Source organism: Pseudonaja textilis, chromosome 6 (genome assembly GCF_049901715.1).
Source record: "Pseudonaja textilis isolate UNSWEBS1 chromosome 6, rPseTex1.2, whole genome shotgun sequence".
Taxonomy (NCBI): domain Eukaryota; kingdom Metazoa; phylum Chordata; class Lepidosauria; order Squamata; family Elapidae; genus Pseudonaja; species Pseudonaja textilis.
The window spans coordinates 6,554,570-6,565,762 of NC_141995.1; the positions used below are offsets into that span (position 1 = coordinate 6,554,570).

Sequence of the window (11,193 nt, forward strand, 5' to 3'; positions counted from 1 at the left end):
CCTCCTGCACCATAGCAGTTGAGGGAGGGGCATTTTTGCCCTCTCCCGGCCCTGGAGGCTTTCCTCGAGCCTCCAAGAGAGTGAAAACGGCCTCCCTGGGCTCCGGAGGCTCTCTGGAAGCCGGAAACAGGTCCATTTCCGCCTTCCTGAACTTCCGGGAGGCCCGTTTTAATCCCTCCCCAAGCCTCTCCACATGCCCTGCATCCAAAACCGGCCGCGTGGGGACTTCTGGGAGGGAAGGGGAGGGGTGGGTGGGGCCAGCCAGGAGTGGGATTTGGGGGGTCCTCTGAACTACACAGAATCTTAGGTAGGGGCTCTCCTGAACCCCTGCGAACCCCCAGCAGCCCAGCCCTGGCTCTGCCTAAGCAAGTTCCATCCGTTCGATGCTTGTCACTTAAACTTCCCGCCTGGAGTGATGAGGGGCCCTTGGCCACTTGAAAACAGAAAGAACCCCGAGGTCTGGTGACACCCGGTGTCCTTTCCCTCAGTGAAGGACACAATTCGGCTGGGCAATACTCTCTCCAGGTAGAGCCAGTTGAACAGTTGCACCCGGTGGACATCCAGCCATGGTTCCAGAGCAAGTGGGGGAGGGGGGGGAGGTTGCCATGGGGAAATGTGGGACCCTGAGTTGCTCAAGCCGTTCTGAGGTCTTGCCACGCCCACCAAGCCACGCCCACCTACCGACTCCATGGGTGACTCAGATGCAGAGGGGGTATTCAGCAGGGTCAGTAGTGGGGAACTGTTGACCATTAGCCCTGGAGGGGCACTGAACCCATTGGGATAACTGAGGCACCTGTGGATGTCCTGGTAGCCTCATTGGAAGGCGGAGCCAACAGGGCAACCAGCCAAGGAGCCTGTCCCCCTGCAAGTACACACACACACAGACACACAGACACACACACCCCTTGCATTCCGGCACCTCAAATCCTCCCATTTTGTCTGCATGGGAGATTTCAGTGGCTTTCATCCAGGCCATGAGAAAGGGAGCGTTCCTTTCAGAGGTGGCATTCAGCAGATTCAGGCCATTTATGGAGAACCGGAAGTGGAAATTTTGAGTATTTTGGAGAACCAGCAAATCCCACTTCTGACTGGCCCCGCCAACCCCATCCCTGCCTCCCATTGAGTCCCAGAGGATCGGCTGGGTCTCCTTTGGTTGCCCTCCACAGGAGAAGGGAGCTGGAAAGCAGGTTAGTGGAGTGGGGAGAGAAGGGGGATTTTGCGGTATATCCTTCCCCTGCCACGCCCACCAAGCCACCCCACCCCATCAAGCCACACCCACAGAACCGGTAGTAATTATTTTTTTTTGAATCCCACCACTGCTCAGATGGGAGAGGAAAGGGGAAGTATCACGACTCAGCAGTGGGCCGAAGCCACCAAGAAGACGGTTAAAAGGGACAAAGGTAAACATCTGAGTACAAGCCATTCAAGGCAGGGGCTGGTGGGAAGCACCGGGCAAGCGGTAGCAGGAGATGGGTGGGTGAAAACAGCCTGTTTCAACTGCAACACGGGAGCCCAAAGGCCAGATGTTTGCCGTGTAGCTCACCAGATGCTGAGATCAAGACCGGCCCCCTTTTCCTGTTGTGTTGGCCAGACCGCAGCTAAAATGCTGTGACTGATTCAGTTTTGGGAAGGACAGCTGGGTAACGCCTGCGCCATCTTCGCCCAGACAAGGCCTCCAGCCAGGGCGAAATTTCCTTTCCTGCAAAAAGCGGCTGGGGCGAAGCGTTTTGTTCCTGGGGCGAAGGACTCTTGATGTCCACTGCTCTGGAGGGGCTGTCCATACCTCAGGCACGTGCTCCGTTTCCTGGGCTACTGGCTCAGAGGTTACTCACTGGGAAAATGGCAACATCCTGAACATCAGGGATTCTGACCCTCAGGGGCAACTTGGAAGGTCTTTAAAATGTCAGACGTAAGAAGAGAAAATATCCAAGAGGGAATTGGGGAGACAAATTTCCTTTATTTTAAATACTTAGCGGGATACCTATGTGGTCGGGCTTAGGAAAATAAGGGTGGGGGGAGGCAGAATTCTGCCTCTGCCTACCAGCATCCATAGGTATTTATCTGGCTAGCATCCTGTCAGTGTGTGAGTTGAGGGCGGTTTGGAAACTGAAACAGTATTTACTGTGTGAGCAAGGAGACAGCAAGGAGACTGGGTGTGGCTTAGCTTAACTGTTCTGGACTAAAGCTGCTTGGTGCTCTGAACCTGAAATTGTTCTCCCCTGCTTGTGTTTTGCATTTGGAACAGATTTCTTTTCAGGTGGGGAGGGGGAGTAGAATTCCTTAGCATCAGAGCGTGTTAATAACAATATATAGGAAATACTAATGCTCTGGTGGTCATTTCAAAAAATCCTTTCTTAGCGAGCATCTCGAAGCCAAGAGAAACATACATGCCAAATGTCAAGTTTGTGGACTTTACAGTTCTGGAGATTTTGTGATGATGCGTGAGTGGTTGTTTCGCTTTTATGTATATGGATTGGGCCAACCTGGGAGCAGAGATACGAAAGCGGAATGCAGCCTGTACAACCCGAACCCCTCTGTTTTTCTGTGAAGCATAAAAGACCCACTCCAGAGCATTCAGGGAAGAGCCATTGAAAGAGTGTTCCTACTGCTGTTCTCCCATCACCTGGATAGATCTGTGCTTCCTTTTTAGTTGCAAAACATTTGCATTTTAATCTTTTAAAAACGCTTTTATTTTGCTTAATAAAATTTTTAATAAATCTTGGCTCTTGACGAATGTTATCTTTTCTTTTATGTATACTGAGAGTATTTGCACCAAGACAAATTCCTTGTGTGTCCAATCACGCTTGGCTAATAAAAGAATTCTAATTCTAATGAATTTATTTTACTTTTGAGAGGTGTTCTTTTTTCCTAAGGAGAGATGGCGAGAAGAAATATTTTTCTTTAGTCACAGCTATAAAGTGGCACTACTTTATTTGCAATTTGCAATTATATTTTTCATTGCTAGAAAAGCTGGCTGGCTGTATCTTTGGGACACAATGAGGAAGGGGGAAACATTTAAGTGAGGTGACCTGGGGAAGGTGGGGTGTTAGTGATTGTTTCACAGTCGTGAAACCCAAGCGGGGTGTAAGAGAGATCCAGGCTGGAATCCAAGTTATTGGAGAGTGCTGAATTTTTGTTTCCAGATTAGTTTGCATCCTACTCAGTCCTCGAATCTAGCTCAGAAGAAGCATACACGCTACTCAGTTCAGCTAGCAAAAACCATTGCTTGGCATTTATTCATCGTTCATCAGAAAGTTAATGGCAGAAATGACACAAAAGGCAAGCAGAACCGGGTGGGGACGGACAGACACACAACTCAAGGACATCAACCAGAAGCAGCAATTTACTACTTCCATCTCAAAAGCCTCAGAATGCCCCACGGTGAGTGGGAAAGTCCTCCCTCTTTCTCTCCCCTGTTTCTGATGGGAAGGGAATCTCCCATTTCTGTGAAAACACGCAGAGGGGATTGCCAAACGGTCCTCAGAATTCCCTGGACAATGGATCACAAGCTCCCTTAGCTTTTAAAATGCAAAAATTTCTCCAGTCTCCTCTTAGTTTTGCATTTATCACCATCCTCACCTGAGCACAGCTTAAGGGGGAAGCTAAAAAGGATCCTTCCAGAAATGGCTTTGTACCCAGAACGCTGCTTGGGTCTGCACTAGATGTTGAGCTGCTAACCAGTCAACCTAGTTTGTAACGTGACCCCAGTTGGGGCCACTAAGAGGGGTTCCAAGGTGCCCCACAACCCTCGAAATCTGAGTCAAGGGATCTCTAGATAAGGTTGCCATGCAAACACAGCCGATAAGTTAGGAACTGGTTACCAACTGCTGAGAAATCAGACTTAACTACCACAGCCAGTAGCTCCAGCCCACGGGGCTGCTGGCAAGCCAAGGTAGCGACCCCTCTGAGCATAGATATGGCCAGGCAACCCGTCTGCAGAGCAACCACAACTACTCCAGCTTTGTGCGTGGGTTCACACAACGCTGAGCCACAAACTGGCCAACCATGGCAAACTCCAGTAAACGATGCAGCCTAGATAAAACCATTAAACAGTGTAGTAAGTGCTCATTTCGTGGAAAGTATAACCATCGGAAGACGGGTAACAAAATTCAACAATCAGTACAAAAAACCCCTTTTTTGGGGTTGGCAACAATAAAGTATCTTCCAGAAGCATCTCTCAGAACATCCGAGCCAATTTCCTGGCTCCTAAAAATTCAAAAGAGTTGGTCTGGACACTTGGAAGATGCTCAGACGCTTCTCAGGAGGCCCTTCGGTGAAGCAGCCCAGGAAGAGCAGGGAACACGGAAGGGCCTTCATACCATCAGTTCCCCACCGCCCTCCCTACCACTGATGTAAAAATCAACCACTTGCACTGGAATCTTCCCTCTGACAGAACAGTACGAGAAGTCCAGGTGGTCAAGCTGGGAGTTACCTGCAGCAGCCGGAAACTTCCAAAGAGAACGTGACTTTTCCAGGGGTTTCTCTCTCTCTCATACCAAAACAAGCAGCACCTGACCCAAGTGGATGAGCATTAAGAGTCGTGTTTATTTTCATAAAGACCCCTCCCCCAAGCTGGGCAGAGACTCTGGGAACAGCGGGAACGCTGGGCCGCCTGTGCTTGGCTGCAGCCTCCCCACCTGCAGAGGCAGCCCATGGATGGCACACACAATACTTCTCAAGAGCCACCGCCTTGGTCGCCCCAGGACAGCAGTGATTCCCTGCAAAGATCATTGTCTACCGAGCCACAAGTTCAGGCTAAGGAGCTGGTCAGCAGCTGCCCTCCGCGTGGGCTATTCCATATTTCTCTGTGTATCTCCTGCGAAGAGAGAGAACAACTTCAGTACGAGGGCCCGCTTTCTGACGCCGCTCTCCCCAGGGCGCTTCCCCTTCCGGGTGCAACCCTCTGCCCACAGAAAAAGAGGGAGGGGGCCCACCACCTTCTGGCGTAGTCCCAGAGCGCTTGCTTCCGTTCCTGGAGAGAGAGTTGTCTGGCTTCCGCAGATCTGGCAAAGAGCTTCCCCGATGCCTAAGGAAAACAGAGACCCTTTTTAGGAACCTGCCCAAACACGCTTCTTCCGGACAAGACACTCGCACAGCCTTCTGGACCTGAATGCAAGTACCGGGGCTATTCGGGAGGTGGTAGGATCCTGAGCACCGTAGAAGGAGGGAGCTGCAGCCACAAAGCCTTCGGTCTCTGCCTCTGGTACGAAGGGAACCCGCCCCTCCAAAAGATTGGCAATTGTGGTGTCCACGCAGTTAGTCTGAGCTGAGAGGAGAGAGAAACGAGGAGCTCTTTAGTGAAGGCAAGCACCAACTCAAGGTCCTTTCCCACAACCACACAATCCCTCGTGGCTGAGGCTCCCTTCCCATAGGCCTCGGCTGCACTGATGCTTTACATGTGCTTTACGCCTTTTAAGGACGAGGCATGCATGCTTAAAGAACTCAAACGACAACGACGCACAGAGGAATTGATCGTCCACGTTTCTGAAACACTCAACATGAAAAAAGGGCAGGAAAAAAAAACCCCGATGCTGTTGATCACTGGGAAAGCTTTAACTCCCAAAGGCACCTGGGAAATGTGCTTGCCGTTTGTTCTTCCTATAAGCATTGCCCCACGATGGATGCCCGCTCATCCCAGGAAACCCTGCTCGGGGCTTGACCAAGTGCCAGGAAATCTGCCAAAGGTCCCCTCTGTGCTGCAAAAGGCTGCCTGCCATTCCCAGGTTCCCAAGCTGCAACCTTTCCCTCCCCCTTAGGCCGCAGGGACTGTCTTGGTTAAAGGGCACAGCCCCCCATCTGGGTCCTCCTGCTGTGGCTGCTTCTCCCTCCTCACCTAGGTCTTTGCGGATAGCTGACATGGGCACCTGGGGTAGAACTTCTCGGACACGCTGGGCCAGGCCTATCAAGTGTACGTTCTCCGTGGAGGGCATGCTGCGCGAGATTTGGGGCCGACTCCCGGAGGGTTGGCTTGAAGCTGCAAAGAGAGGAAGGAGTGAGGCTGTTTCCTGCAGGCCCCCCCCCTCCCCCTGCCTCTGCAGCATAGCCTTTTTCTCCCAGTCATGCTGAACCTGGTACCCCCTCCTTGGCGGATCCTGCCCAGCTGCCTCCCAACCAAGTGGGATTAAAGATTTGGCGAGAACTTCCAACCGCTGTCCAACACACACGCTCCAAAGGGTAAGATGCAGAGACTCACGTGGGGGAGGACGGGAAGCTGGAGGGTGGTGGCGGAGACGCTTCAGGTGCTCTGCTTTGTCAGCGGCTGTGAGGCACGTAGACACCACGCCTAACTCCAGAGCTAGAAGCTACAAAGAGCAGAGAGACAAGCTGAGACGTCCTGATCTTCGGAGCAGTTCCCCCCTAATCCCCTCCCCGGCTGCCTCTTTCCTACCTCTTGAACTCGCAGGGCAAACTCTTCCTGGGTCTCCTCGGCTTCTCTGTACACAGAGGGAAGCCACCTTGAGGAGAAAGCGAGAAGCCCTCAGGATCTCAGCCCCAGACCGCCAATTCCTTGCTGTCCTTCAGGCTAATGGACTCCCGAGCCTGGATCCAAAAGTGTATCCGGTAGCCCCCACACCCCACAAAAATTAGAGAGCTTTAGTACCTTACTTGATAAACGGTGAAAGGAACGAAGAAAGTCCAGAGCAGCTCAGTGAACCAGGAAGCACCAGCCACGCTCTGGGAGGGAAGGGAAAAACAACCGGGGCTGTCACAAGAGCCACAGCCAGGTGGCCCCAGGCCTCTTCCGGGCCCCAGACTCACCACAGCCACGAAGGGCCTCCAGACCTGCAGAGCCAATGGCTGCACCGCGTCCACGATGGAGAAGGGCCAGGAGCTGCAAAATAATAATTTAAAAAAGGGCCGAGGGTCGGTTAGGGAGCGCCAAGCGGTGCAGCCCCCGGCTCCCCCCCAGCCCCCTCCGGGCCAACCTGAAACGCAGCAGGCCCACCCGGCCGTTGGTGGTCTCCTCCTCGGGGAAGAGCAGCAGCGGCGGATTGCCGCCCTGCAAGCAGTAGCCCTTCAGCGACTCCAGCAGCTCCGCGCGGCTCTCGGCGCCGGCCACCTCCAGGAAGCCGCGGGACCAGCAGAGGAAGCCGGCGGCGCCGTTCAGCACGGGCTGCGGGGAGGAGACGGGCGCGGGGCGGTCAAGGCTGCGGGGACAGCCCCCCCCTCTTCCCCAGCCCAGCCCGGGACCCCGCTCACCGCGCTGCAGGAGGCCAGCAGGCCCAGGACGTTGTGGTCGAAGGGCGTGACGTGGTTGGCCACCAGGACGCGGGCGCGGACGCGGCGCGGCCGGCTCTGCCACACGAAGAGGCCCAGCACGGAGCACATGGCGCGCACCAGGAACCTGCGGGACGGAGCAGTCGAGAGCCCAGGAGCGGCGCGGGTCCCCCCCCCCACCACCACCCCGCGGCCACCCGCGCTCTCTCCCCCGCCCGACAAGACCCCCGGGTCCCCGCTCACCTGCGCGGGGCGCCGTCCGGGAGCGCACAGCTGACCAGGAAGACGTGCAGCCCCACGAAGAGCCGCACCAGCAGCAGGCACAGCCCCACCGGCGCATAGAGCAGCAGCGCCAGCAGCACCGGCAGCGGCCCGTCGCTCGGCAGCCTGCGGAAAGAGGCGCGCGGAGAATGGCAGGAGAGCCCCGGCGGCCGGCAGACCTTCCCCACCCTCCCTCCCTCCTCCCCGCGGAGCCTCGCTCAGGCCTCACCGGTGGGAGTCGAAGAGGCGCTCGGGGCTGGCGGCGGCGGCGGCGGGACGGGAGGCGGCTCCATGCCTCCCCGGGGGCGCCTGGCCGGCCTTCACGGGCGAGCCGCAGGCGCGGCGGCCATCTTAGGCGCCTGGAGGGCAGGCGGAAGAAGCGCCGCCGCACGGCCCCGCCTCTTCCGGTGCCGCTAGAAGGGGGCGGGGGGCCCGTAACTACAACTCCCGGCCTGCCCCGCGGCGAGCGATGGCGGCGAGGCTGACGGCGATAGCGACGGCCCTGCGAGGGATCCCCGGGCGCCGCGGGGCGGCTCTCGCGGCGGCCGCGGCGGCCCCCGAAGGCGGCTCTCGCGGACAGCGGCGCTCAGCTTTCCCGTCCCTGCGGTGGGCGGCGGCGGCGGCGGCGGGCGGGGCGGCGGCGGGGGTGGCGCTGGGGCTGCTGCTGAGCGGAGCGGGCGGCCAGGAGCGCCCGCTGCTGCCGGTCCTGAGCGCCGCCGTGCCGGCATCCCCGCCGGGCTCCCCGCGCAGCACCTACAACTTCATCGCGGACGTGGTGGAGCAGACGGCGCCGGCGCTGGTCTACATCGAGATCCTGGGCAGGTGGGCTTGGGGGAAGGGGGGCGCCTGGAGGAGGGGCGGTCAAGCGCGGGGGGTGGGAGGACACGGGTCGGACGGGGGGGTGGGGGGCAACGTGGACTCATCACCCTTTTGTCCCCCCCGCCTTCACCGTCCACTCCCCGCAGGCACCCCTTCTCGGGCCGGGAGGTGCCCATCTCCAACGGGTCGGGCTTCGTGGTGTCGGCGGACGGGCTGGTGGTGACCAACGCGCACGTGGTGGCCAACCGGCGGCGGGTGCGGGTGCGGCTGGCCAGCGGGGAGCTGTACGACGCGGTGGTGCGGCAGGTGGACCAGGTGGCCGACATCGCCACCCTCAAGATCAGCCCCAAGGTGGCCCCACCCTGCCTCCCTCGGGGGGACGGGGCGGGAGGGAGGGAAGGTGGACGGGGATATCCAGGCGCTGAAGCCGCTCCTCCTCCTCCCCGCGTAGCACCCGCTGCCGACGCTGCGCCTGGGCCGCTCCTCCGAGGTGCGGCAGGGGGAATTCGTGGTGGCCATGGGCAGCCCCTTCGCCCTGCAGAACACCATCACTTCGGGCATCGTCAGCTCGGCCCAGCGTGGAGGCCGGGAGCTGGGCTTGGCCGCCTCCGACATGGAGTACATCCAGACGGACGCTGCCATCGACGTAAGCTTCCTGGGGAAGGGGATAAGTTGTGTGTGTGTGTGTGTTTGGTGGGCTGCTCGGATGCCTGAAGGTGAGATGGGAGGCCTACAGCAGGGCTCCCCAAACTTGGCAACTTTTAAGACTTGTGGACTTCAACTCCCAGAATTCTCCAGCCAGCTGGCTGGAGAATTCTGGGAGTTGAAGTCCACAAGTCTTAAAAGTTGCCAAGTTTGGAGACCTCTGGCCTAAAACGTTGAGAAGGTGCTGCAGCTGCTGCTTTGGCTGACGGGGGTCTTTTATCTTTTGCAGTTTGGGAACTCCGGGGGCCCCCTGGTCAACTTGGTAAGTTCAAGACCTGCTGACAACCCCACCCCCCTCTCCATTTTGGCACTCCTGGAAGAACTATGGTTCCTTTACTGGGCCTGGGTGGGATGACCGGGGTTGTTGCGTGAGTCGGCTCCTCTCCTGCCAGCTCCCTTCTGTCAGACCCTTCTCATCTCTCAGGACGGGGAAGTGATTGGTGTGAACACCATGAAGGTCACGCCGGGGATCTCTTTTGCCATTCCCTCCGACCGCCTGCGGGTCTTCCTGGAGCAGGAGCAGAAACACAAGGGTGAGGGGGAGCTGCAAGGCAGGCGGGCTCCCGGGTGCCTCTCAAGGTGGTGTGTGTGTGTGTGTGTGTGGTTGCAGCACTCGGGCCTAGCTTCCCTCCCTTCTTGCAGGCATCCTGAGTGCTGCCGCAGAGGGACCCCCGCCCCGTTCCTGGATCTCCTGGCCTAGAAGCAGTGCTTGGGGTTGGCTTGGGGTTGGGTGAGGAGGGGGCCCGTACAGAGAGTTGCCTTTCCCGTTGCAGAGTCCTGGTTTGGCCACTCTGAGGGCAGGCGTCGCTACATCGGGGTGATGATGCTGACCTTGACTCCCAGGTAGGACGTCTGGCATGACTTCGGCCAATTTTGGGTTTTGTGGAGGGCCTTTTGCCCCAACTCGCTTCCAGCTGGCAGAGCCGGCTCCTCTCCTCGTCTTTGGCTGGAATAGCTGCAGCGCAGGCCTGTCTGGGCTCTTCATTCCGGGTCGGTGGGGATGCGGGATGGTCCTGCTCCTTCACTGGGGAGGCCAGGCCTGGCTCTTGGGGAAGAGGGCCTGGTGCTGCCAGGAAGGTTGGCCCAAGGGAGGACCGTGCCTGCCACCTCTCCCTCCGTTCCCTTCCCAGCATCCTGTCAGAGCTGAAGATGAGGAGCCCATCCTTCCCTGATGTCTCCTATGGGGTCCTTATCCACAAGGTCATCGTGGGCTCCCCCGCTCATCAGTGAGTGCCAGGCTGGGGAGGGGTCTTGGGGGGGGAGGGGTCTCCTCCTACCAGGCAGGTTACCACCTCCTCTTCTCTTCCCTCCTCACAGGGCGGGCTTAAAAGCAGGGGACGTGGTCACCGAGATCAGTGGGAAGGCAACCCGACGGGCAGAAGATATCTATGAAGCTGTGAGGACCCAGAGCCGCCTGACCCTGCAGGTCCACCGCGGCTATGAGGTGCTCCTGCTGACCATCACCCCAGAAGTCACAGAGTAGGGGGCTCAAAGGAGGACACAGCCCACTCCCCCACCTCCTTTCCTCAGATCCCAAAGGCTCTTTCCGTTGAGTCAAGAGCAGGCTGGGCCGCTGATCCCGTGGCCTTGGCAGGAAAATGGCTGGGACCCGGCTGGTGTGTGTGGCACAGAGCCTTTTGTTCCTCTGGAGAAGGGGCAGGGGCCGCTGTCTCCAGGAGCCTTTAGTGGAGAACCTGCTTTTAGAATGGCCTTTAGACTGAAAAGGGACCTTGAAGGCACTTACGCCGTTCCTGGCAAGCGGGATCTTTCCCTGGACTGCCAGCCTGTCCCTTGGAGGGGGGGGCACTCCCCATGAGGTGCTCTTAAGCCCTGTAATCTGGAACCCTGTGAGACACATCCTTGAGGAGGTGATTTTCGCCCTGCTTGCGAGGGAACCCCCCGACCCGTTTTCTGTGCGCTCTGAAAGAAAGAGAAGCTGGGGATTCTCAACGGAGAGCAGCAGCGGCAGCAGCAACTCTGGGATGAAACAGACGTCGTACTTAGCGCCAGCCTCTCCCATCCGCAGAGACCGCCTCCAGGCTGCGGATGTTGGGAACTGGAGTCCAGCAGTTGTGGCAGCTGTGAACTTTGGGGAAGCCTGATTGTAAGGATTGGGAGTGCGTGGCTGAAAAGTCAAATTATATTTTTCAAGATGGTGGCTTTTCTGTCTTCCGTCTGACACTGTTCCTG

General features: G+C 57.7%; 2 protein-coding genes across 2 annotated transcripts; one reads left to right on the forward strand and one right to left on the reverse strand.

The window, feature by feature from the left end:
• Nucleotides 1-4,525: 4,525 nt before the first annotated feature.
• AUP1 (AUP1 lipid droplet regulating VLDL assembly factor) lies at nt 4,526-7,847 on the reverse strand. Its single transcript, XM_087935753.1, is given in 12 exon segments — nt 4,526-4,816; nt 4,938-5,026; nt 5,121-5,266; nt 5,834-5,974; nt 6,194-6,302; nt 6,389-6,455; nt 6,602-6,832; nt 6,927-7,114; nt 7,201-7,345; nt 7,462-7,605; nt 7,709-7,755; nt 7,758-7,847. Coding segments are annotated over 12 exon segments (1,371 nt in total). The 5' UTR covers nt 7,773-7,847; the 3' UTR covers nt 4,526-4,767.
• A 62-nt stretch (nt 7,848-7,909) lies between these two features.
• On the forward strand, nt 7,910-11,159 carry HTRA2 (HtrA serine peptidase 2). Its single transcript, XM_026717204.2, has 8 exons — nt 7,910-8,301; nt 8,445-8,649; nt 8,750-8,944; nt 9,233-9,265; nt 9,428-9,536; nt 9,777-9,846; nt 10,134-10,229; nt 10,321-11,159. Exons 1-8 carry the CDS (start codon nt 7,949-7,951, stop codon nt 10,484-10,486), a joined length of 1,227 nt encoding a protein of 408 aa, XP_026572989.2. The 5' UTR covers nt 7,910-7,948; the 3' UTR covers nt 10,487-11,159.
• Nucleotides 11,160-11,193: the final 34 nt, after the last annotated feature.

Excerpts from the sequence above, each read along its gene's own strand:
- HTRA2 (XM_026717204.2), top strand. The coding sequence starts at position 7,949 with ATGGCGGCGAGGCTGACGGCGATAGCGACGGCCCTGCGAGGGATCCCC. Across the intron at positions 9,266-9,427 it reads GGGGCCCCCTGGTCAACTTG|GACGGGGAAGTGATTGGTGT; the intron begins GTAAGTTCAAGA and ends CTCATCTCTCAG. Across the intron at positions 9,847-10,133 it reads ATGCTGACCTTGACTCCCAG|CATCCTGTCAGAGCTGAAGA; the intron begins GTAGGACGTCTG and ends TTCCCTTCCCAG.